Consider the following 27,202-nt stretch of genomic DNA (forward strand, 5'->3'; position numbering starts at 1 on the left):
GAAAATGAATAACTAATTGTTCTAGTTTATTTGGGAACCGCAATGCCATAGCCTACAAATTTGGTGAATACGTCTTTAAAAGCCTGGTCTTACATGATACAGATAGGGTTATCAACATTAGCAATTCACCCGTGACTTTCTCGGCACTGGAGTGTACTTCAAGGAGAAAAATGCATGGAAACCCCCTAGGGCAAAGGAACTGCAAGTATCCCATGTCTCTTGAAAAGCAATAATTTTATTGGAGGATACAAACTACATACACTCCGAATTAGTTTAAAAAAAATGTAAACCAGCCACAATCCAACTTAAAAAATATAATCCATGATTACAGGGCTCAAAGGTGGACTTCAAATGAAAAGGAAGGAACTGGGCAGGGACAGTAGTTGGCGGGTCAGCCTCTAGCCATTCAAGATCTCCCAACAGGCTCAATACACCAAAATGATTAAAAGTCTGTATGGTATTACTGTCCAAAGTAGATGGTGGTTGGACAGGATCAGGAGTAGAGATCACAAACCCAGGTGGATTTGTTATGTGACGATTGCTTGTTTCCAAATAGGGAGGATACAAGAAACCTAATTGTAAAAGCCTGATGGACGATGTCGAATGATGGTAGCCATGAGTGTCACCCAGCAGGTGAGTCACCACCCTCTCTGAACCTAAAATTCACCACCACACAAACCCCATCCCACCTTTTATGGGTGTAACCAATCCAGGGAATTCATCGAGCCATGATGATATGATTCCTAATTGATACATCTGCTTTTGTGTGGGTACTAAGCCAGAAACCTTATTCTTTAAGTGAATAAAATCTTCTGTCTCTCCTTCCAGAAAGAATTTAACATTCTCCAATAACACTACGAAAGGTGTTGCCTCAGGTGTCAAACTGAAGATATTGCTTGTTGAGTGAGGCCTCTAGTCACTTTGCCTCCTTACCCCGGGCCCAAGTGCTCTTACCAATCCACAGTGCGTTGTTGAGGCTTCACAAAGAGATCCCTGGACTGAGGTTGAGGGAGCTGTAGGGCAACTTGAACCAGGCAGTCCGAGTACTAGCGCCTAAGAGGGAGGGGGGCGAGGCACATTTGGGAGGCCGGTAGGTTCTGAAATACTTTGCTCTGCAACCTCAGTTGCCAAAAGCATATTTTGTTTTCTCCCTTCGTCCACCCCACTCATCCTTTGATTCGTAGCATGATAAGGCTATATGATTAAACCAGAGTTTGAAGAATCCGAAGACTCTGAGTGCATAAGATTAGTAACCACTTTTTCAGTCACTTTGAGCCTAGGAAGGCATTCATCCAAATGTAGATTTATTAAAGCCTCAATCCTGCCCAGCAGATTATCCATTAGGGTCTCAAGGTTTATAGTATCCGTTGGGTTGGGCTCCCCAACATATTTCGTCCATTGTCTTAATACACCTTTTGATGTACATAGGGCACCCTTGGGTCTGACCTCCACACATAAAGGCTTTGATAACTATTCCTTTCTTTTTAGGTTGAGCTTGGCAGTACGTACGCTGTCTCTTCGAGACATGCTGTACTTACTCTGTGGGCTTACAGCCTGCCCATTGCCTTTTTATTCATCTCTTTAATTGTCGTTCAAAAAATCTTGCTGGCTAATGGTTAATCCTTCCTCTTTGTCCCTACTTTTTGTGTTTGGTTTCCTCCCACAGAGCACCACCCAAACGCTGTTAACATGCTTTTGTGTTTATGTGTTCATATGGGGGGAATTTTTGGGGGGGATTCCTGCTCATGTCACTGTTTCCCCGTATTCTGTGGTTCAGCTTCGGCGCCCGTCACTTAATCTTCCCATCCCGTTCAAATACTGAGATAAAATGTCAGAAGCTTCAGACTCTGTTTTCAAGGGAACCTCTTTCATTTTCTCAGACTTCGCTACTTGTTGCTTTAGCGGACCTCAGTCATCTGACCTTCAGCAGTCCAACCTTGCAGCACAGTTAAGGGCAAGGCATGGGCAACTCCCGTAGCATTTCCTCTGATGCTTGTTTATGTAATGTGAACTCTAGCGCCCCAAATGTGTGGGAGCATTTTACGTGAGCAGTAGCTACATCACACGTCAGATTAGTTTTTGGGGGCATTTTTATAGAACACAAACTTGACTGACCCAAAGGTATTGAAGCGCTTTACAAAAGAGTCAGTTACATTACACAAGGTCATGTTCACTTTTTTGATTTTAGGTACGCGGAGATTAAGTGATGCAGACGTCATCCATATTTACTCATTATTTCCCCTCTACCTGACAAATGAGACCAGCATTTGTCCCTCCCACCTCCCCCCATGTCGCTGCATGCCCGCCTCGCTGCTTCTTCTTGTCGTCTCCTTGTCACAGAACTCTAATTTTAAAGCACATTCACAGCAGCTTTCCACGGTCTGTGAGACATTTATTATTATTTAATGTGAACTCAAGTGACCCGAAGGTGTTGCAGTGCTTTACATGAGCGTTAGTTACATTACACAAGTTCAGATTAATTTTTGAAGGCAGTTTTGAAGAGCGTAAACTCGACTGACCTGAAGGTATTGGAGCGCTTTAAAAAAGTGCCAGTGACATTTCACAAGTTGAGATAAATATTTTTGTTTTTGGGTGCATGGAGATTAAGTGATGCCAACATCGTCCCTATTTATTTATTATTTACCCTCTACTAGACAAATAGGAGCATTTTGTTGTTGTAGCTGCTTCCAGTGCTCCTATACCGAGGGGGCTGGGACAGACGGCTGCGCCGGGGACTTGCTTGTAAATGGATGGTGCAAGTAGTCTTTTGAATGGAAAACTCTGGAGAAGGGTGCCTGGTGAATAGAGGACTGGGGAAGGAGAATTGTGACATCTCCCCCATTGGAAAGTACTTCACTGCTTATTTTCATAGCCTGTTTAATACTCTAGGGATGCAGTCAAAATATTATAGTGCTGTTGTCTTGCATCGAGGCACTTGTCTTTCTGCCTGTGCTATAAAATAGAATGTGCCCAAAAATGTTTCCTGAGGCAAGCATGTATTCCTGAATCAGACCGCATGACCCAGTGTGTAGTAATTGTATAGCTCTTTAATCCTTGCCGGCACAGCACGCAGGATAATGTGCTGCATGGCTAAACACTTATAAGGGCCCAAGGGCGAGATCTATTAGCTATGCCAATGCTTGTTTTCTTAGATGCTGATGGGTCTGGGTCACAAGACAGAATTGTACCCAAACACCCTTCCTCCTCTTGGAATCGTTGCACCATTATACAGGTTGTTGTGCCCTCCTTTAAACAAACAATGGTCCATATGTATGATCATCCAGTTTTGCGATTCTGAAATAGCGATTTTTTAGAAATCGCTATTTCAGAATTGCAAATTGGTATGTATGTAGAAAATTGCAATTTTTTTGCGAATCCTTAGTATTCCTTAATTGCGATTAGCCAATTGCGAATGGCAATTAAGGAATACTTTCCTATTCATTTCTATGGGCCAGGAATTTCTTTGGGCCAGCAATTTGCGATTCGCAATTTGCTAATCGCAAATTGAGAATAATTTCAAGGGTGCATGGGTGTCCAAAGGAAACCCTGTTGCACCCCTGAAATATATATGGGTGCACATGTGGCACACATACATGCCCTAAGGGCATGTATATGCGTCACATGGCACTTTGAAAAATGCAAACATTTGCATTTTTCAAGGAATTCGCAACTTACCACCAACTAGAAGTTGGTGGTAATTTGCGATTCCTTAAGGACATTTTGCAATTTTGTTTTGCTTCATACATTGCATTTAAGGAATCGCAAAATGTGTGATTCCTTAAATGCAATTGCAAAATAAGGAATCGCAAATTTTGTGATTCCTTGTTTTGCACCAGATTTTGCTTTATACATACCATTTAGCAAATTTGCATTAGCAAAGGCCGAAATTCTGCGAATTTCGGCCATTGCAAATGCGAATTTGCTTGATACATATATTCGGACCTGACCCTGGTCCACCTGCATCCAGTCTAGTCACAAGGTCTCCTGCATAAGATAGCAACGCTGTTTTTGAGTCTGTGGGAGTTGCAATTACATGCGGCCCAAGTTCTTTTTCTACTGACATAATCTCTTCAGTGATAGCCGCCACCACTGATGTAAAAAATCCCATGATTTAATTTTTGTTACGGTTGTCTTTGCGTATGGGTAAAGAGGAGGTACAAGGGGCAGGTGACTTACGTTACCCCATTTCAGGTCACAATGTCAGGTCTTCAAGCCCCTTTCAAAAGGATCAAAAGGAAAGAGCCTCAAAGGGGGTGGCCAGTCGTTTTTTTTGCAGCTGTGGATGGGCGCAGACGGGCCTGCTCTTGGTAGGTATTCCCACGGGCACCCGCCTTGGCTCACTTGCGACACAGAGATTTCTCTTGGGGTTAAGTACCGCTGCCCGGCACACTGTCCAAGACACCCCACCTTCTCCAGAGCAGGGCGTTGTGGGCTAAGCAATCCCTGCCCATCTTGCAGCACTGCTTGATTAAAACTTTATTTTCCGTCAGAGCAATATTTCTTGTGCAATCTTCTGACGGTTGAGTAGAATTGGGGTAGCAAAAGGCTGTTTTAAGTGGAGCAGGTGTTTTATTTTGGGTTTAATCATTGACGGACATGCAGTATCCTACACACTCCTTTGATTAGCATTTTCCCTTTTCAAATATTTATATAACTGGAAACTGTTGTGCAAGCAGTGGTTATCTTTAATCTGCTGTGAACTGTGAAAGTGGCTGATTTTATGTTATCCTGCTTGCGTAGCACCCTTCTTGTATCACATGAGCTGCTGAAGAGCCCAGATTAAAACGTGAAATTCATTTTCGCACATGGCTCCTGGGATTTCTGACAGTGGAACCATTTACTTCTACTGTTAAATTCTAAAACGACAAGATTTCTGTAATTTATTTTACACTGACCCTAAAATTTTGTTGAGTGCAAATCTGTATGGCTGGTCTGGCCTAATGTTAGATAGTCATTTGCCTTTTTGAGGTGAATCAGATGTGGAGTCCAGGACATCAGTAGTGAGAGAACTTTCAAACCTTCACATCTCAGAGACGTTCAGACTGGTAAAATAGGGGAAACAGCCTCGACAACAAGGTTTTTACCAAGTTGTGCCTTTACCATGCATTTTTTACCACGCATGTTTTTAGAATACATATGTGTTTACAACGTATGCCTTTACCACGCATGTAACGTAAGTTCAGGGATTTGGGGGGTCTCCCCCCATAAATACATTGTTTATTACCTACTGGCGATAGCCAGTAGGTATATATAGTTAGGACCTACTTACCATAGGAAATTCCGAACATTCTATTGGGAGTAACTTTGGCGCCGATTGAGGGATCTGCCTGTAATTTTCCTTAAATTTGCCTCGCTGCGCTCCGCTCCTTCCCTAAAGTTTCGGGGGGATTTGTCAAGCGGGGGCCGAGAAAAAAGGTTTTCCCCATGTTAATTTCCATAGGAACATTCTGACAAGGCTACAGCTCGAACGGCTGAACGGAATTACACCAGATTTGGCAAAATGGTAGGGACTGGTATGCAGCTGTGCCTTTTGTTTGTTTGGTGAAAATCCCTCCAGTAGTTCTTGAGAAAATTGAATTTGAAGCTTTTCAAATGGCATTTTCTATGGGACCTTTAGACACGGCTACAGCCCGAACGGCTGAACGGAATTACACCAAACTTAGCAAAATGGTAGGGACAGGTATGCAGTAGTGCCTTTTCTACATTTGGTGAAAATTCCTCCAGTAGTTGTTGAGAAATTGAATTTGAGCAAATTATATATCTATATGCGCTCAACATTCTATTGGGAATAACTTTGGCGCCGATTGAGGAATCTGTGTGTAATTTTCCAGAATTTTGGCCAGCTCCTCTCCGCTCCTTCCCTGAAAGTGTTTGGGGGATTCGTCAAAACGAGTTTTTCCATGTTAATTTCCATAGGGACCTTTAGACACGGCTACAGCCCGAACGGCTGAAAGAATTACACCAAACTTGGGGAAATGGTAGGGCATGGTATGCAGATGTGCCTTCTCTACGTTTGGTGAAAATCCCTCCAGTAGTTCTTGAGAAAATTGAATTTGAAAATTTTCAAATAGCATTTTTTATGGGACCTTCAGACACGACTACAGCCCAAACGGCTGTACGGAATTACACCAAACTTGGCAAAATGGTAGGGACAGGTATGCAGTAGTGCCTTTTCTATATTCTGTAAAAATCCCTACAGTAGTTGTTGAGAAAATTTTAATTTGAGCAAATTATATATCTATATGCGCTCACCGTATGCGCAACTTACGTGCGTGAGCGAGTTTCTGATTAGCTGGCAGTCGACTGTCAACATTCCAAACTGTCCAAACCAGGAAGTGTTGGCCACCATCTTGTTTTTTCAGGAGAACTGAGGCACAAGAGAGCCCCAAAAAAGAGTGGAAAACACGAAAAGGGGGCAGGGTAGAGACCCCCAACCCTCTAGCCCTTCTCATGGGGTCCCAAAAGGACCCCCAAGGGCAAAAAAAAATATATAATTTTTTTTTGCACTTGGTGGTCCTTCTGGGACCCCTGCGAAGGGCTAAGGGGTCAGGGGGTCTCAACCCTGCCCCCTTTTCGCGTTTTCCACTCTTGTTTTGTGCTCTCTTGTGCCTCACTTCTCCTGAGAAACAAGATGGCTGCTCAGGTGGTCCCAGAAGGATAATAACATATAAAAACGTTATCCGCTAATAGAATTAGCATTTACAAAATCTTTGAAATTTATTGAAAAAAAATATAGGTTTCACGCCTGATATAGTTAGGAATTAGCATTTAAAAAACCTTGCAAATTCACTGAAAAAACAATAGGTTTCAAGCCTTATATAGTTAGGAATTAGCATTTAAAAAACCTTGCAAATTCACTTAAAAAACCATAGGTTTCAGGCCTTATATAGTTAGGAATTAGCATTTAAAAAACCATTGAAATTGCTCCTATATAGTTAGTTGTACTAACTATATTTCGCGCACCAGCAATCCACTGCTGATGATGTCACATATTACATCATTCATGACATGGTCAGTGACATCACTGATGACATCACTGATGACATCTCAAATGACATCACTGATGACATCACTGATGACATCTCATTTGACACCACTGATCACATCACTGATGACATCACTGATGACATCATCCAGTGACTGTGTGTTTCTGTAAAGTTTAAATATGTTTTACATATTGAAGAATGAGTGGATGTATAAGTGTCTGAATTAAGGATTTAGTACTCTAAATAATTTTCTGACAGCAGCCTCTTTTATCCTTATGGACACAGGAAAAAGTTGCCTCCTCTGAACTAGCCTCTCTTAACAAATGAGTGTTTCTATTAATTGTGTATAACCCTTATATGTGGGGGAACTCATTTAAACGTACTTTTAACTCGATACACAAACTTGTGGGTTTAACGTCAGAAATACATTTAGGTAGGCTTTGAAAGGTGTCAATTTCCAAATGTTTTCTGCCTGGAAAAACTGCTTGCAAACAATTTGTGAATGAATGCCCACAATCCTGTCAGTAGGCTGGTGCTCATCTACTTTTCCCCTCAAATCCACCCTAGCTAATGCCCAAACACTCACCTCTGTGATCAGAAAGACTCAAACTTAAATTCCACCAGAAAATCTCACAGAGGGGTTTAGCCTACACAAATGTTTTAGGAGTTGAATAAATGCATACACGGCTATCATTATCCCAAACCTATGCACAGCCTTGGCAAATGGCACGCATCAGATATTAGACTAACATATTTTAATATGTTGGTCCGCATTACCTCATTAAAATGCATTAATCAAGCATTTTGACCACCTGCATGCTGAGGGTGAAGGAGGTAAGTAACCGCAACAGTGGAAACTGCATTTGCAGCAGTGCAGAGAGCACAAGTTTAAAAGTTTTATTTATTTAATTACTTACCTTACTCCTGTCTGTCGTATGTCCAAGTCCACAATCCACCCGCCCTGCACCTCCCCGCCAAAGCGCCTCGCAGAACTTCCTCGGCAAGCCGCCACTGCACACGTGTTTATCATCCACTGTGCCCCTCTTACCTCAAACTCAGTTGTTATATTGCTAGACACAACTTTTTCCCAGGTGAATCCTTTTTGTGAAATATGGCGCTATGTAAGTATGCACTTTCCAAGACCTTGGGAAAACAGTTTTAAATTATAGTGTAATGCTGTAATTTATATGCATCTTGAATATAGACATCAAAGTCTTATTGATTCATCTGTGCCATTATAATTAATGAACCTCGCTCTGCAGTAACCTACAACAAGACAAATTGAAACTAAACTGGGTAGAATCACTAAGGCGATAATGATTATGAAGATAAAGTATTCTCTAGTACAACGGGGAGCTACTAAAACAGAATGTTGATGACAGACATTAGTGGTGGTATTGATACCTGAGGACTACGTGGTGATGAAGGTGTGTCTGTGGATCTTGAACTAGATATTTTCTCTTTAACCCCTTCCGTTCTCCCGTCGGCACTCCCTCCCTGGTGCTGCGAACGACCGTTGGGCGTCATAGCCCCGCCCACCCTTTAGTACGCCCGCACCGCGGCGCAATTGCCGCCGTGGTTAAGGCGTTAAGCTCTCATACTTATCAGGGGCCTATTACCAGTGTTAAAAATATATTTTACAAAGGATAGCTCGGGCATGCATGCATGCCTACACACACACACACACATTCTCTCACATGCACAACATACACATGCACACTTATGTTGCAAATAACTTTGGATGTCTGTAGACGAACCACATGTTCGAAGCCAGGAATATATGTTTTGATTGGGCAGAAGTTGTGCTTCCACAAAAAGAGCAGGGATCATTTTGTTTACTTATTCATCTGCCTGAGCTTGAATTTTTAGGAGCACACAGTGTAATACTATTAAAGGGTCTGAGATAACTATATTACATATTGGTGTTTTTCTCAGACAGCAGCACAGATAGGGGAAGGGCAGTCATTAACCTACATGGATGTTTGGATCTGTCTTAACAGGGAAACTGTCACCTACACCAATATTATTCTACAGTTCTTTGCGTCAAAATAAATACATCTTCATTCCCATGCTATTCATTTATAATGCTTCACATTATCATACAACATTCCTTTTAAGACTGACCTATTGGCATTGCCCTGAATTGTAGCTAGTGAGCAAAACAAGTGAACCTGACATCTTCTATTGAAAACAATGGGTCAAATACTGCATTTTAAGATACACTTCTCGCATACATTTGCTAAACCTGCATAGGCTCTGAACGGCCACTTATTAAATATTCAAGTTCTTTCTTGGCATACCAAGACATTCAAACATGTTGCTCCCCAGGAAGTGTCAGAAATTACCTCCATTGTGTTTGGGAAAGCATTTTGTTATGAGTAACCAATATGCCTGGGGTGCTACCTTGGAACAATAACCTCTGGTATGCCAGTACCAGCGTTTTGCCATGGTTGCCCATTATGCCAAGAAATACCCCCTGCCTGCTAGAATTCTGAGTGTTGCGTTACACTACACTTGCGGTAGTTGTCAGTCACACGTTCTTTTGAATATACCCCTAGGTTGCTTATTAAAGTCTAGTCGTGTTTAAACAGGTGCTAAATTGCTGAATGAATTCTTGTCCTCGGAGTTCGACCATTTGGGATATATTGTGTTCCACAGGTGAAAGAGAGTAATTGTTAGCTAAATAGTAGTGTAATGGTAACCTCCCTGATCGAGTATTTCTTTGAGTTCCTCAGTAACCATCGACCGAGCTGATTCCGTGCTATGCTGCAGCCTAAATCCCATTTGTGTTTGATGTAGGACATTATTCTCTTCCAGAAACTGCGAAAGGGTGTGATTGACGTGCTTTTCCACTATTTTTCCGAGAATAGGTAGTAGTGAAATGGGGCGGAAATTCCCCAGATCTGTAGAGTCTAATTGGGGCTTCTTCAGTAAAGGTCGAACTATGGTATGTTTCCACTTTTTGGGTACTATCCCTTTTGGGAGAGATAGCGATAGAAGCTCAGCTGTGATGGACAGTGTGGTGTCCCCTCCCTGAAGTAGGATATGTGGGGGCACAGGGTCTTGGGGAGAACCTGATTTATTATTCTGTAGGATCAAGCTGGTGGCTTCTTTACTTAACACAGGAAAGTAGTCTAGTACTAGCCCTGTGGCCTGTCCCATGAAGTCGTCTGTCCCTAGAGGGATGTTTGGCATATCTAGGTGACTGTTCCCTTGTAGAAAATTGTAGATGTTTTCCACCTTGTTTTTAAACAATTTGGCCAGCTTGTTACATCTCTCATTTGAGGATTGGTAAGGAGAGGTCTCTTGCTCTATAGTGGTAAGGGATTTGACGGTCTTGAAGAGTTCTTTAGGAGAGTTGAGAGCTGAATTAATTTTCTCCCCGAAGTGTTTGGTTTGAGCTTGTTTGATTTCATTATGGCAATGTCTGATGGCTTCTTATACTGACACCTGAGGATAGGATCATGTTTTCCTCCAGTTCCTTTCAATTTTCTTGCAGATTTTTTTCTGGGAGGCTAAGTGGCAGTTGAACCATGCCAGCTTTTTACCAGTGCGGTATTTACTTGGTCAGTCTTTCTGAATACAATGTTCAGGCATTTGGTTGAACCAATCAGACCACGTCATATCAGCCTCATCTAAATTTCCTGTTAAGACGGGAATGTGAGATTCTAGGGAATTAACCATGCTGTCTGATATGAGTAGACCATTTCCTGCCTACTTTCATAATGCTATGAGCTACTATTTGTGTAGGTGTTTATATCAAGGCAAATGGGATAAAATGGTGGTCCGACCATGTAACTGGGATGGGTATATCAACCTTGATTTTGGGGTCATTGGAAAAGATAGAGTCGAGTGTGTGCCCTTTTTCATGTGTTTCAAATCCCACATGTTGATTGAGTTGCATCGCTTCCATGTCTTGTGAAAGTCTATTGGTGGATGCATTATTATGTTCATCTAAGTGAAAGTTAAGGTCCCTGAGCACGGTCACACATCCTTTACTAGCAATGGTATTAGCTATAAGGTCAGTGAATTTCTCTAGAAATGTGCTATATAGTCCTGGTGGCCTGTAGACAAGATTCCCTGAAAACGTACAGGTGGGTGAGGGCGCAATACTAAATTGTATAATGTCGCAATTGGTTGCCGTCACAAGTGAGACAATGAATCTGAATTCTTCTTTATAGATAATAGCCACTCCACCTCCCACCTTTCCTTCCCGATCAAGTCTACAAATAACATAGCCCGGAGGAAGGGCCGTGACTAAATCCAGTGTGGAACTGTTCTCCAGCCAGGTCTCTGTTACAAATAGTACATCTAGGAGTTCTTCCTCAGTTAAAAGCCTACTCTCTATTTTGTGTCCTGGGGGGACCTGCAATTTATTAGCCCCATTTTCCATTGTGCTTTCCCTTCTGGCCTTAGCGGCTGTGTGTTTTTGTCATCTATATCCTTGCTGAAGGTAACATTGCAGTGGCAACAGACAGTCTTCATACCTATCATGTTTTCGACATAAACTTGTGTGCACACTGAGGAGTAGGTGTCGGCCTAATCTGCAACAGATTTCTCGTATTGTAGCTAACTCAACTCTGGTAGCCTGGGGTGGAACGGGCAGGGTTACTGGCCCCTGGCGGACACTGAAGAATGCAGATGGGCTTGACGCTGCCACCATAAATAGATGGCAATTACACCATATGTTAGGGAGAGAGCACAAACACCTTACCACTGGTTACAAGGGAAAAAGTGCTAATGCCACCAAAAATGTGTTTAGCAACAGAAGGCACAAATCTGTGGGGTGACCCTCCAAAAGGGCCAGGTCCAACACTTACATTCACTCAGACTCATTTCACACAAATTTTCACTCACTCATTCATTGATCCTCACTTGCACTCACTCGGTCATTCTTACTCTCATACTCATTCTTACTCTCTCTCACTCATTAGCACTCACTCTCATTCTGACACTAATTCACTCATACTCACTCTAACTCTCTTTTACTCTCATTTTGTTGTACTCGCCTACTTTAACTCATTGTCGCTCACTGTGGCCCACTCATTTTGACTCCTTTATTCACACTCATTATTGTTCATACTCTGACACTCCCTCAGTTTCTTACTCAATCATTCTAATTCACTCAGCTGCAGTCATACTTCGTTTAACTCACTCATTCTCACTCTTACTAATACTCACTATCTGATACTCATTTCACTTATTCTCACTCACTACCTATCATTTTAACCCACACACATGCTTACCCAGGTACACACTCTCTCTTTCATATAAACACTCCCATCCCCAAGCACACCCTCAACACACATTTAAATGCATTTTTTATTCTTACTTCAACTTTGACAACCAGTTCATCTGTTTGAGCTGCACTTTCTATTGAACTAATAGTGAATAATTCTGTATTACTCACTATTATTATAATAAGTGTAATTGTGTGTGTGTGTGTGGGTGTAGTTAGGTCAGAATTTCTATATGAAGAGCTTTTTTGTACACTAATAATTTTAGCACGAGTCAACAAATCAGCAACCTCTGTTCCTTCATGCAAAGTTTCGGGCTGATCCATCAAGCAAATGCTAAGAAAAAGGGGTGTCCCAAAACATTGATTTCCATTTAAATTCCCACCGTAAACTTTGCTATCCTATACAAACAAAAGTAACTGAATGGAGTTACACCAAATTAGGCAAAAATATATAACTTTACTCAGAAAGCATGCTTTTTGTGATTTGCTCTGAATCAGTTTTGCAGTTTTCAAGAAATTAGTGTTCAAAGTGGGGCTCTGCTTGGGCATGTCCCCAAAATGTTTGACGTATCTAGCTGGTTGGTCTCACGGGAGTCCCGCCGTAGTCCCATGGTAACAAAAATTCTAACGATATGGTACTCTGGTGCTTTGTCTCTTGTCTGCCCATTCTGTACTGCAGTATCAGTTTGCTGGCTGTGAAGGTTTGGAAGCAGGGCTTGACCAGAGAGCAGACTCTGCGGCCATCCCGTTCTGTACACAGCCAAAAGCAAAGGTCCTTTGCAGCTAGGGGTAGGCGACTGCAGAGGGGTTTGGTGTAGGGCCTAGCCAAAGGCCGTGGGCTGCAGCTGTTGGCTGCCCATAGGGTGGTCGGGCAGAGGTCATGTCAACTGTGAGCAGTACATGGCGAGGGTGTAAGTTATAGCTAGCTCAGTAAACTAAAACTTCTCAATTTCAGTGGCTTTAGCTTTTTTCCCCGCATTTTTTTAAACATAAGCTATGAATTTTTTTAATCATATTTTATCTTCACTTTAACCTTTGTTTTTATGTATCGAGAAAGAGAGAGAGAGATGCCAGTCACAACCACTAAAGTCTACTACCTTTGCAAGCAGGGAGTCACATGTACAATCTGCTCTCTCCTGTATTTCAGACCCCTCCTTATCTCAAGATATTAATAGTTTGTATTGCCTCATACACAGAAGGGAGGCACGCATGTCCACACTTTTTACTGACGGTGGCTACTCAAATGTATAAATATTTACAGCTCTTTCTCGAGAAATCCCATCACATTTGACTTTAACTTCCAAACCACATCTCTAACCTCAGCTAGGCCTTATTCAGACAAACCGCAGCCCAGGCCTGTGTGACATATGATGAAAGGTTAAAACATAATGCCTAAAGACTTCTTAGATCTTTTTGCAAAATGATCTAGAGGCATAAATGTAATCTTTTCCGAAAATGTTTTCTTTTGAGGAAGCCATTGGTAATCTAAGATCAGAAGTGAATCCTGATGCATGTCATGGTGGTTTGATACCAACATCCTTGCAAGAGAGTCAGTGAAGTTTTCCATGAGTAAGTGCGTCCTTCCCCCTAGAAATACATGAGTGAGCCTGGAGTAAATACACCTGTTCACAGAAAATGCCTTGTAAATCAGGCCTGGATATTAATGTGAAAATCATATTTAATAAAGGAGTAACCCACAACTACTGATAGAAAAAAGACTGTGAGTTGGGTCTACAGTGTCTACCCGTATGTTTATTTCTGTTGCTTTCTGCTTATGATGTTTACGGATTTATAAACATGACTGCTATTTTTTTTCTTTGCATCCTCTTATAATATGTTAGATATACTTCATCAGTGTTCTGCATCCGATATTTAAAGTTTTTAATATGAAATCAATTGTTTATACTTTGTATGGATGTCTTTTAGTTTTACTGATGTATTTGAAAAAGTCTAAATTAAGCACAAAAAATGCAATGAGGATTGATATTTTACTATGGGCCATTGTATTTAAAGGCGAAAATGAGCTGCATTTTGTGTCATGTGTGCGCGGGTAAACCATTGCTAGATGTTTGTCTGCATTCGATTGCCTATTTTTTTTCTTTTATTTTCAGGTTTGATAACAACCCATAATGATGAAGATTAGACACAAACTGCAGGCCTGTTTCCTGCTGTCCTTTGTAGCTGTGATCATACACTTCTCCACAGAAGTGCATGGCCAAGGTATGTGAGATCTTTTTAAAAATGATTCACCCCTTCATTTCTGATAAACAAGCACATTGACACACATGTACCCACCAGACACACACACACATTGCACATACAATCATACATGTACACACACCCACCACAAACACAAATGCACATAAAAGATTATTTACAGAAGCACATGGACAGACATTCACAGATGTGCACACACGCATGTGAAATACATATGTGAACACATAGGTATACAGCGGTGTGCACATGAGAACATATACACACAAGAACGGGAACATTCATACGCATACATATTTAAATATGTATTTAGGCACCCAAAACCCACATTAGCACCCGCACACAAACATAAATGTATATAAATCATGCGGAGAAGTACATGTACAGACATAAACAGATGTACACACAGGTATAGGGTTTGAATATGTACCCACATGCACGCATGCACTAGCACTTGCATATTGACACATGGATTCATGCACCCAGGCACCCATCTCACACTCGTACTCATACACACAGAAACTCCCATACATCATGCTCATAAATAATTATATTACAAGAACCTGAATTTGTCGCCGAGTGTGGCAATATCGAAACATGTACATAAGCTTTTCCCAGGTAAAACAATACACCATCGCTTATCTAGAGTGACTGTGCAGGGCTGGAAGACTGAGTAACAGAGAAGAACTATTGTGTAAGAAAAGGAAATGTAATACGTTTTGCTCTTTGGCATGCTGTCAGTATTTATACTACAGCGGATTACGGGGATTAGACACGTATGAGCGCTTTATCCTGACAGGGTGTGGATGATACCCTGAGTGGGATGAAGCATGCGCCCTGCCAGCGAGTGAGTCTAGGGTGGTTTTATGTCACAATATAGAGTAAAAGACAATTTAACTCATCGAAAAACACCTGGAAGTGATTGTGTCTTGGCACGCCCACAGTCTCCTTGTATGAGTGACATGCACGACAAGTACAAGTATTCGCATGCACCAATGGCATGGTGAAATACAAGAAGGTACATTTCTCAGTCACACTTAAGTGGTGCTATTTTCGTACACTTCTCCTAGGTGCACAGTATGGAATTCATTCAAATGTGCTTAGATCATGTATACTGCAGGCTCCCTGTACATGTTTGTTTTAAAAAAAAATCCTCCACCTATTCCTATGCTCAATTCACATCCATTCTGGTGAAGTGAGCCAGAAGCCGACCATGACACAAGATCCTGTGCAGTATTCATAGCTGGCAACAGTTTGAGAAAAAAATCTAAAATTTACTCCAATAGATTTACTTATAGCCTTCTAGCAAATTTCTGACTTTTCGGTAGGACTGGAAAAATTCCAGGAGTACTTTTATATATACACACGTGAGTAATGGATATCTAGGAGTACTCAAATACGTAAGTATTTCCATCTGTAGAATTATAACTGGTGTACAATGGCGAACCTTGATTCAAATGAGTATTTGCATTTACATTTTTATTTATGGGGAAGATCATTTCCTCTTGATGTGGCGACTGACTCCAGAATCTGGGGATCACGGTTCGATCCCCGGTGCCGGCGGCAGATTAGTCCAGCACCATGTGACTCTGGGCAATAGCTTGCTTAATCTTCCCGACAGCCCCCAGGGCCTAGAGACCCTTACGGGTGATTGTTCGCGCTTTATAAATGTGTATTTGAAAAAGCATTTAATGTGACCATGCCTAGGGTAATACTGTATGTATTTCCAGAGTGGCAAACTAACTGCAAAATAGTGTTAAATACCTACAAACATACAGGTTTGTCACAACTCATGAAACATTGCTGCTGGGCCCATTTAAATGAGTTAAAAAAAACTCTCCCCTAAACATGTAAATGCGCACACCTAAATACCTTCACACTAAAGAATTTTCTATGTGAGCAAATCGCATTTTCAATGCCAATACTGTAATTTCGAGATTTGTGTTCACCCCCACAAATATTTATTTGCACTATAGTTAAACGTATGTACACAAACACTGTTTAATCTGTATTCGGCCAAAATATTGAAAACTCAGAAATATAGTGGGACAGAAAATAAAAGTTAACAACACCTTTTTTTAGTTATATATTGTTGTTGTATTAACTATTGTTGTATATAATATCTTTTTATTTAAGATAGTTGTATAAAATATCACGTTCTTATACATTTAATTTATTAGTTATTGTATTGATAAGATGTTTGCTTATTATTTTTTTATATAGTTCGTGTTTTTTAATGTGAAATTTAAATGTTTTAAATGTAATTAGTAAATTTAGTAGCAGGTTGTTTGATTTGTATTGGATTAGGGTGGAACGTTATTTAAAATATTAATGATTATTTTTTCATTTTATTTTATTTACCAATTAAATTATTAATTGATAATTAAATATGTACGTGCTTTAATGTATTGATTGTTATTTTAATTTGTTTATCTTTGTAATTGTTACTTTGTTGATCAGGTAATTTACATATAACAGTTTGAAAACTATTTTTTTCAATATAGTTTTTTCAATAATTAATTTAATGTTTAATTTAACACTTTTATTAGAATAATCTAGTTGTTTGTGTTTTAATTTTTGGGTTGTAAGGAGGGAACTCTATTTATTTTTAATATGCTTAACTTTTTAATATATTTTGTTTATTTAGTTTGCATTATAAATATTTTATTATTTCATTTTAATCAAACTGTTTATCTTTAATTAATATATGTTGTATTTGAAATAGGTTTAAATAGTTTTGTTTTTATTTGATCATTAAATGATTTTTAAAATAATAAGGTAAGCCTAATACCTTTAAAGTCCAACACTTTCCTTCCTATTTTACAATTTGGAACTGAAATAATAAATCTAACCCTTCCGAAGTCCAACACTTTCACAGCCTTTTTGTACGCTTGAGTGGGATTAGTACATTTGACAACTCCAGCGTCCAACACTTTCCCTACTGTTGTTTAGCTTGTATTGAGAAAAACACGTCCTCTACTGTTAAGATTGGTGTGGGTATAGTAAATCCAAGCCCTTATAAATCCAAAGTTTTCCCTGTTTTGCTTATGTTGGATGAGGATAGTAAATTTGACTCATCCAAAGTTTTACCCTTTCCCTAATATTTTTATCTTAGAGTGGGAATATCAAACATGATACCCTCAAAGTCCAATACTTTCCCTACTGTTGCTTACGTTGGAGTTTAAATAGTAAATCTGACTCCTTCAAAGTCCAATATTTTCTCCACTAGTGTTTAGTTAGGATTGTTAATATTTGTTGTTGTTTTTTTTATTCATGAATTATTTTACAAAATGGATGTAATATGTTATTTATTTTTCAATTTTATTTGGTTTTGTAATAATTCTTTTTAAATTAAATGTGATATACATTTTTGTTTTCGATATTTTGACACAATATATCGGTGTTACAATATTTATTTTGCCTATATTTTGTCATACGCCTTTTTAATCATCAGGGCTTTAGTGGGTAGACGAACAAGAACAATACAACACCACAATCCACTGAACAATTCACTCCCTGATATTGAAGTGGAAGTGAACGGGGCTCTATCAGATATCAAAAACACAAACAACCTAAATTCTGTATATTACAGTTCCTTGATTTATGGCTGCAGCACAACTGCTTGGTATACACTGGGCACTTGATTCTGAAAAGACTTTATATTTGTCATATGTTTGCACATCTGCGTTTTTAAATTTTTTGAGGTGGCAAAACATGGTATGGTGAAATGATGAGTGTCCTCTGAGGGATGGCGCTTAACATTTACTAATATGACAGATTTCACTCTGCTTGTGCAAGCTGCAGAGATGGAAAGTGAAGACAGTATTCCGATGGAAAGTCTGCTGTCCCATGCAGGACTGTATCACAACACCTGGAACAGGTGCTAGGAGTTACAAGCCAATCCCGTCCCCAGCAGGGGTGTGCCTCTCAATGATGCCGCATATGCAATGGCACTGGAGCCCAGGCATCTCAGGGGACTGCCACATTCTGATTATGGCTGTCCTGCACTGCACAGACATGCGCCAAAGTCCCATTTTCTTGTTTTTCCTTTGTACAGTATGAAGTAAGGGGCTGACCATGTTTAAAGAAGTAAATGTCTTCATTGAGATACAAACACAAGTACCCACGGCAGTTTAAGGCAAACACTGACAGCAAACCACCACTCTCTGGAACACGAACAATGCAGTGTTTCAAGAGAGAATGAGCAGAATTAAAGCAACACAGCTATAAACAATTAGTATTAAAGCAGGAGAATACTACATTGAGTTTCCCTTTTTGATTAAACATTTGTCTAATACAACCCAAAAGGCAATGTGCAAAAGAAAGACATTGGAAAATGTGCTGCATTGAGTTTTCCTTTTGTATTTTTTTTAAGATGTGTTTATTATGACAAAGATCATAGCAGTCACATGTATATCAATAATCAGTACATATTCATACAAATATTGTCCATAAAGCATATATACATATATATACATAATATATAAAGCCACCTTTTTGAATCAAACCTTTGGTGTTTTGGAGATCTGTTCCTGGTGATCATGTGAGGAGTCGCATTGCAGGACTTTGTTTCTATACATATATATACATGTATATATATGTTCAAACAATGGCTCAGCAAATGAAGAGGCACTCACAGCAGGTAGGTTCTAACACCTTTATTCGTGCGCGTGATGGTGACATTTCGTCCGTGATTAAATCCTTTTCCCAACGCGTTTCAGAGCTGTACGCTCTTTCTTCAGGGGATTGAAAGCTGCTGCAGCCATTCACGAGTCTCACTGCTGTTTTATGGCATTCCATATGCCTGCTTGGTAGCGTGCATTGTGGGACTTGTATTGTTAATTACCCATAGTGGATTCCACAGCGTAACTTCCAGATTTAAAAGGTCGCAGTGATTTATCTTGATCTCACTACGATAAAAGAGACCCCAGTAGGACTAATCTCCTTAAAAACCTATTTTAAGGAGATTACATCGACAAGTTACATGCTTGCACCGAATCGAATCACCATATACTTGTATACAATTGAGGATGACCAGGTTAACCCAACATACAAAATATCAGGTAGCAACAATCCATAAAGCATATATAATAACCGTTCACTGTCTATCAGCCATTTGTTCCTTTTGTATTTTTTGATTAACCACTGAACCCCTGCAAGAGAAAAACAACAAGAGAAGAAGAAAAAAACAGCAAAAAAGTATAACAAGAGGTGGGGGGCACAATGGAAGGAAGAGAGGCAGGGGTGTACAAGAAAAAGAGAAACAGAGACAGAGTGTAAAAACAACCAGCATCACTACTGAATAAATGTATTAACGGTATCTGCTAGGAGTTTTTTGGCCCTGAGGCTCCTCCATAGAGGTCAACAGGAGCCAAATCAATTTCAACATTTCCAGAAGAAACACCAGGAGACTCGTTAGGGAACGTGAGCAATTGTGACAAACCCAAACCAGGATTGAAGGATTTATCAAAACTGCACTTAACAGACTGAGACATCAACTCAGCATGTACAACAACCTTGACGAGTTCGGCAGTGTTCCACCAATTGCGACCTTGCACCCTAACAGCATTACTACATACTTTGTCAATGATCAAAGTTTCAGAAAACTTCGGCCCATCTTTCTTCACAAACTCCGGTGTTTTGATGCGTGCAGACTCACCTACCCAAAAAGGGTACACTTTCACTTTTTTCCTTGCATCATAGTACATTTTCTGTTTGTGCTCTGCACATTCAACACTGTGTTGAATCAACTCATCACGACATTGATGTGACATTTCACTTTTTAAAAACATACTCATCCAAGCCGGCCTAAACTTCGTTGCAAGTTTCCTTCCTTTAAGAGCCTCAAAAGGGGAAAACCAGTGGTGCAATGCAGAGTGGTTCTATGAAACCACAACACTGATTGGACTGCATTGTAAACATCACGTTTATTAGCTGACGCCTACCTCACGCACTCACCAAGAACACTGTTGAAACATTCCACAAGGCCATTGGTTTGTGGTTGGTAAAGTGAACTCTTGAGATGCCGAATAGATCAAACACTCAAAAATGTCTCCATCTCACCAGAGACAAATTGCACCCCATTGTCTGAGATGATCTCCTCAGGTAGCCCCTCACTCAAGAAAATATCTTTCAGGAAGAGAATCACAGCTTTGGAGTCTGGTTCACCGATAAATTTGACAAAAGGCCATTTAGAATAGTAGTCCATAAGGACTAATGCAAAATGAAAATTGTGTTACAATACATTAAATGGTCCCACCAAATAAATGCCTCGTTTCTTCAAGGGTCCGGAGGGACAATCAATAGGTTTCAATGGTGCAGTGGACGTTTTAAAAGATTTATCAGAAGTGGAACACACAACACAACTCTTGACTAAGTAGTCGATGTCGCCATCCGTTTGTGGCCACCAAAATGACTCACGCACCCTGCGTTTAGTCAACGTAGACCCCAAGTGACCTTCATGCACTTTGGATAAAATAATGTCCCTTAGCTCAATCAAATACAAAGACTTTTCTCTAAGCCAACCAGAAGTAACATTTTCCATTACTTTTTTCATTACCCAATCATCAGCCAAATTTTTTCTTCACACTTCTTCAGTGAATTGACATGAATTCTCAACTTCCATGGCAGCAATGAAACAACATTCATCTTCCCATTCACTTGTCAACTCATCTTTCTCGACAATAGGATTTTCAGACAAATAATCCGCCCTCACATTTCTCCCTCCAGAAATATGTACAACTTCAAAATTGAATTGTAGCAATCTGGCAGCAAATCTTGCAATCCTGGGAGTGCTACTTTTGCAATTGGTGCCATTAGGAATAAAAACAAAAGGTTTGTGATCAGTTTGTAAGGTGAAACTTCCCCCCCCAGAGATAGCACTTACATTTTTCTATGGCCCACCAACACACCACAACCTATTTTTCTATTACTGTATAGTAAACTTCAGCATCTCTTAGGACTCTGGACGCAAACCCAATAGTATTCTCCATGTCAGCATCCCTCTACGTCAACACTGCACCAACACCAACCATTCTCGCTTCCACAGTCAAACAACATTTGAGATTTTGATCAAAAGGTTTGAGTACACTCACACCGACCAACTGATATTTGATGTTAGAAAATGCAGCAGAGCACTCATCATCCCACACAAAATCGGACCAGTCTTTCAATAGCAGAGAAATGACCCTTCATCTAGTTGCGAAATCCGGTATGAACCGTGAATAAAATTCACAAAGGCCCAAAAAAGATTTCACTACTGCTTTATCTACAGGGGGAGGGGCATCCAGAATGGCTTCAATTAATTCAGGCTTGGGACTCACATCCTCCTCAGATACAATATGACCTAGATACTCTACAGAAAGTTTTACAAATTGGCATTTTTCCCTCTTCAGCACAAACCCTGCTTTGTCAAACGCCATAAACACTTGCTTCATGATCTGGTCATGTTCCGAGCAAGAACTGTCATGAATTAATACATCATCCTGAAAAACAGAGACATTTGAGATTCCCTGGAGCAATTCAGACATCAGTCCCTCGAAGACGGAAGCTGCTGACGGAAAGCCAAAAGGCATGCGGCAGTACTGGAATGTCCCCAAAGGGGAAACAAATGCCGTAAGATGACGTGATTCTTGGGCCAATTCTACCTGATGATAGGCAGACCCTAAATCCAGTTTGTGAAAAACTTGGCACACGAGATTGTTGACAATAATTCACTAATCTTAGGAAGGGGACATGAATCTACCCATATTTCTTTGTTGAGGGCTCTGAGATTAACACAAACCCTCAACTCACCATTCTTTTTCTTGGCAACAACCAGGGGAGAAAGCCACAAAGAGGACTCAGCAGGCTCAATTATCCCTTTCATCCATAAACCCTCCAATTCCTTTTCTAAATAACTGCGTACGCTGAAAGGGACACCCCTCAACTTATGCTTCACCAGTATTGCATTACTCTTTGTCTTTATTTTGTGTTGAAATCCCACAATTTCCCCAAGCTCACCTGAAAATACCCTGGGGAACGCATTTAACAAATGCTCTATGTCATTCAAATCTCTAATGACAGAGACATGTTCCTTTGTACCAGGACGTAGGATCATCTCAAAGAGCCCTTGGTGGAACCATCCCAAGATGTTCAACCCCTTAAAAGCAACATACATTTTTCCACAGATACATTTCCCTTTAAAGACCATGGTTTCTTCAAAGAAACACTGGAGGTCGATCTTTCTGCCCTCATAGGAAATTGGAGATCTATCAGGTGGGGACAGTTTTGGAAAAGCTCCTGGGTGATCATGGTGTTCCTGGCCCGTGAATCCACCAAAAGATAAAGCTGTCTACCTCCCACCTGAACGTGAGGATAAGGGTCGACCCACACGTCTTACTCAGCCTTGCCCAGGTTGTCTTCGCCCACCACCAAAACCATATCATGGACTTCACTCAATAAATTCTCAACATCAACTTCGCAATCATTACTCACAGCTGATACTCTGGTTCCTTTGCGTCTGGCACTTTGACACACCTTGGCAAAATGCCCAGATTGCCCACAAAGTCTATATTGTGCATTTTTAGCTGGGCAAGCCCGACCCCCGTTTTAATGTGGATGATCACCACACCTGAAGCACATGTTACTTTGTTTAAAAAAAGAGTTCTGCTGCTTCGGGGTGACAGGTGATGGAAATGACAAAGAAGGCACTTTAAATACTCTTCCCTTGTCAACTTTGGAGAGCACAGCATTAACTTGTTCAGTGGTTTTGTCCTCTAGTTCTCGTGCCGACTTGATCAACGTCTCTATGCTCTTAGCAATCCTGATGGTTTCTGTTAAAGAAAGGCTGCCTAAAGGAAGCTAATTCTGCTTGATGGACTTGTCAGTAGAGTGGCAGATGAACTGATCATAAATGAGCTGCTCTGCAAAATTCTTGAATTGACATTCCGCTGCCAACTTGCGCAGAGCAGAGATGTGTGTATCAACGTCTTCTGTCGGTTTTTGCTCTCTTTTGAAAAACTTCTGTCTGAACACCACCAGACTGGGAGCGACATCAAATCTTTGAACTAGTTTCTTTACGGCTTCTTCATAGACATCCAGCTCATCCTCCCCCTCGATTTGATCATCAGGCAGATGTTTAAAGGTGGATCTGCCCTCAAAGCCCAAAGAGTGTAAAAGTAGATACCTTTTCCTCTCAGGTCTGAATCTTGAGGCACCAATTGCCCCCAGGTAGGTTTCAAAGGCATCATGCCACTGCCTCCATTTAATAGGTGGATCTCCTGGTGTCTCAAAAAAGGTGGTGGAGGATTTACAGACTGCATTGTATTTTGATGCACAAAACCCAGTGTAAAACATAACTAACCTAAATGCAAATTTCCTTTTTTGAGAAAAAAACATATTTTTTTTTTAAATAAATGTATCTTCTTATATGTAGAGATGAACATGCATTATTGTTGAAATAATGGCACTAACATTCCTGAAAAAATATTGCTACTGAAACTTGTGAAGATGCCTGAAGAGTAGACTAGAAGAAAGTAGTGCTTCAGTGCAATTGTTCCTGAGCTATCCCAATTGCACAAGATGGCCACCAATTTTTCCTTTTATTTCTAAATATATTAGGCACTTTTCTTCAGGATACAATGCTTAAGTATCCTTCCCAACAAGTTAGGATGGCCGCCGTATTTTATTTCTTGTTTTTGCATGCAATCGCGCTTAAATGCTAAGAAGCGTGTCCTCGACACATGGGCAGATGCCCTTACCTGGGCTAAAACGAGCATTCCACCTCCCGCAAATGATTGCTAGATTCCCCACAGTTTGAATGGGAGGCTGCTGAATTCAGGAGCACACGGTGCCAATACTCTGTGTTCCCCACAGCAGACAGAAATGGTGTGTGGTACCACACCGCAGGGGCAGCTCTAGGCTCATGGCGGCCCTGGGCAGGGAGCGTAGGTGGGGGCCCCGGAAGAGGGGGTCCGGGCAGGGCGGAGCGCTGAGGCCAGTGAAGGGGGAGGGGGGTCAGGGTGTTTAGAAGTGGAGCAGAGCCGGAGGCCACCAAATCCCTGCCAGGGGCCGCCACGCAAATATGTATCCATCCTCAGAGGATTATATTAAGGACATATATTGGCGTGGTGGCCCCTGTGGTTTGGTGGCCCTGTGCAGGTGCACAGCTTACACATGCCTAAGGCCGCACCTGCACACCAACACCTCCTTGAATGTTGCAGTAGAAAACATGACGAGTCACAGCCCTTCTGTGCGCTGATCCATGCCGACATCCAGCATTCATCACAACGAAGCCAGATTGCGCCCGGCATCACACCGACACCTTCCAGGAAGTCTCAGTACACAACAGGAATGGCGCAGCTGTGGCGATTGATAAACCCACACCCGATGCAGGTAAGTGCCTTCCATCTGGACAGTATTTCTACGTGATGATGAAGGGTTCTCTGCTCGGAGGTACAACAGTCCAGCTCATCGCAACATGGAGTAAGTGGCTGACATTTAAAGAAGCAAATGTCTTTCTTTAGAACAAATACAAGTACCCCCGGCAGCTTCGGACAAACAGTGACAGCAAACCTCCTCTCTCTGGAACACCAACAATGCAGTGTTCCAAGAGAGAATGAGCAGAATTAAAGCAACGCTACTATAAACGATAAGTATTAAAGAAGGACAATACTACACAGTGCTGTGCCGCAGTGCTGTTGATGCGGTACATGGAGTTGCAGCCTTTTGCCAATGGCTCATTGGTGCAGTGGGTGTGAACACACCCCGCAGAGCTTGGAAGAGGCAAACTCTGAGCTGCAACCATCCTCCTTTTAGAATCAGGCCCTGGATTTCTTGTCAACGGAATGATACCAACAAAGATACCCCAAACAACCATTTTAAGGTTAAAGAAGAGAGAGGATGGAATACGCATTTTTTTTTTTTACTTCAGAACGGTTTAAATTGAGGTAGATTAAATTGTTAAGTTCAACAATGCATCCCCAGGTGTGCCATAATCAGACGAATTTCCTTGCTAAGTTTATAACTAAATTCCTAACTACAGTGTTCTGTGCACAGTTAGTGCTATGCATGAGTGCGTCAGAAACTTAGGGTGGAAGACTCCAAAGTAAAAAAAGAAAGATCACGTTGCAAAATGGAAATGACATGTTTCTCATCACTAAAACCATCTTGATCAAAGGGTTACATACCTCAGATGTTTGAGCTGCCTTTTACTTGTCTCATTTTCCAAGCAAGCACATGAGCCAAGAGCTTAGAGGTTGTCAGAAGTGAAAATTCCTGCAGTTGTTATCACAGAGGCCATATCACGAAGAATTGTTCGCACCTACATTGCGAGTTTGAGGTAACCCACTCACAGAGACACTGGGAGAGGGTGTTCCAGAGTGGATATGCCTCAAAAAGTTGGTGAAATTTCATAAACTTGCAAGTTTGTGGATGTTCACAAATATTTCAAAGGCACATTTTCACTCTGGCTAAAGTAGGAGCTTTACTACTGTCAATAGCAGGAGTAAATATTTCTGCAGATTGGGGATGGGGAGGGAACACCCTCAAAATCGGTAGGGGTGTAGAGTAAGGGATATCTCTGCAGGAAACGTATATCTCCTTGTAAGTGAGGGAGCAGGAGAAGTTTTATTTTGTATCTGCAAGCATGTAGGAACGTAATTCCAAGTACTATTTCTCAGTGTCAGAAAACACCTTTTTTATTGCCATCAGAGAGTGGATTTTCGGGTCTCCCACTTTTATTGAATTTGCAAAGAATCATTGGATTACTCAAGGAATTCTATAAAGGTTGTAGGCTTTCACAAGTTCTTAATTTCACAAAATGTACTCAAATAAATGAACAATCCTCATGAACAAATCATGCTATATTGAGCAGTTTAACAATACACTTTCAGAAAAACATTTCCGCAAAGGAAATACTTTTTACCTTTGGAGAAAGTAGTTCCTCTACCCCCTCATATACTACTGTGGTCTTCACTTGGGTTTTCTATACCATGAAAAGGAATTTACATTGCTTTGCAGATTTGGAAGCTACTTGGAAGATATTTGTGAATACGCACAAATGAATACATTTGTAGCTGTTCACCTACTTTCGCAGGGTGATCTTGCTGTACCGTAAATTTACAACAGCGGAAAATCTTAGCAATATCAGATTTTCAACACAAAAAAGTTTGAATATTGGTGCAAACATATGTAAGGGAAATTCAAAGGGTAGAGTAATGCACTGACTGGCCCTTGTTGCTGCCAAAGAAGTCAAAGTGAAGAATTCTGTCTGGTGAGGTGAGTGGATAAAGAGTGGAAAGTAAAGTTCTAACAGGTTGGTCCACAAAGTGTACAATAATTCTGACCACTGTTTCTTGCATTTTCCTTGTGTGACATTTAAGCACCAGGTGACAGACTCAACACATTCTGACATTTCTGCTTAAGATATCTTTTGTTCATTAATCCAGACACTTTAGTTTTTTTTATTTTACTCTGTTGCATAGAGTATTACATTGAAATCATATAACCACCATCTCAAATGAGAACATGGTAACCTCATAACTTATTCACTGCTGTTTCCCTTGTTGTAGTTGCCCATGGCTGCAAAGGCCATAGATTTGTTTACTAAGCCAAAGGTGACTTGTTCTTTCCTATAGTTACTGTGACATGGACTGATGGCTGAAGGGTGTTAAATATTCCCTTTCAAAATGTGTCATCACTTTAAAGATCTCGATTGAAGATTCTAGGAATATTCCTAGAAGCTCTGGCTGCAACAGTTTCATCAAAACCTGTTGATATTGCA

At 40.8% G+C, this 27,202-nt stretch overlaps 1 protein-coding gene across 1 annotated transcript in view; it reads left to right on the forward strand.

The window, feature by feature from the left end:
* COL14A1 (collagen type XIV alpha 1 chain) overlaps window positions 1-27,202 on the forward strand; it is a 514,343-nt gene that overhangs the window by 44,593 nt on the left and 442,548 nt on the right. Inside the window, exon 2 of the mRNA XM_086966163.1 lies at window positions 14,337-14,445. Coding sequence (XP_086822289.1) covers window positions 14,355-14,445 — 91 coding nt within the window. The 5' untranslated portion in view covers window positions 14,337-14,354. The remainder of the gene's footprint in view (window positions 1-14,336; window positions 14,446-27,202) is intronic.

This window comes from Lissotriton vulgaris, chromosome 4_1 (genome assembly GCF_964263255.1).
Source record: "Lissotriton vulgaris chromosome 4_1, aLisVul1.2, whole genome shotgun sequence".
Taxonomy (NCBI): Eukaryota; Metazoa; Chordata; class Amphibia; order Caudata; family Salamandridae; genus Lissotriton; species Lissotriton vulgaris.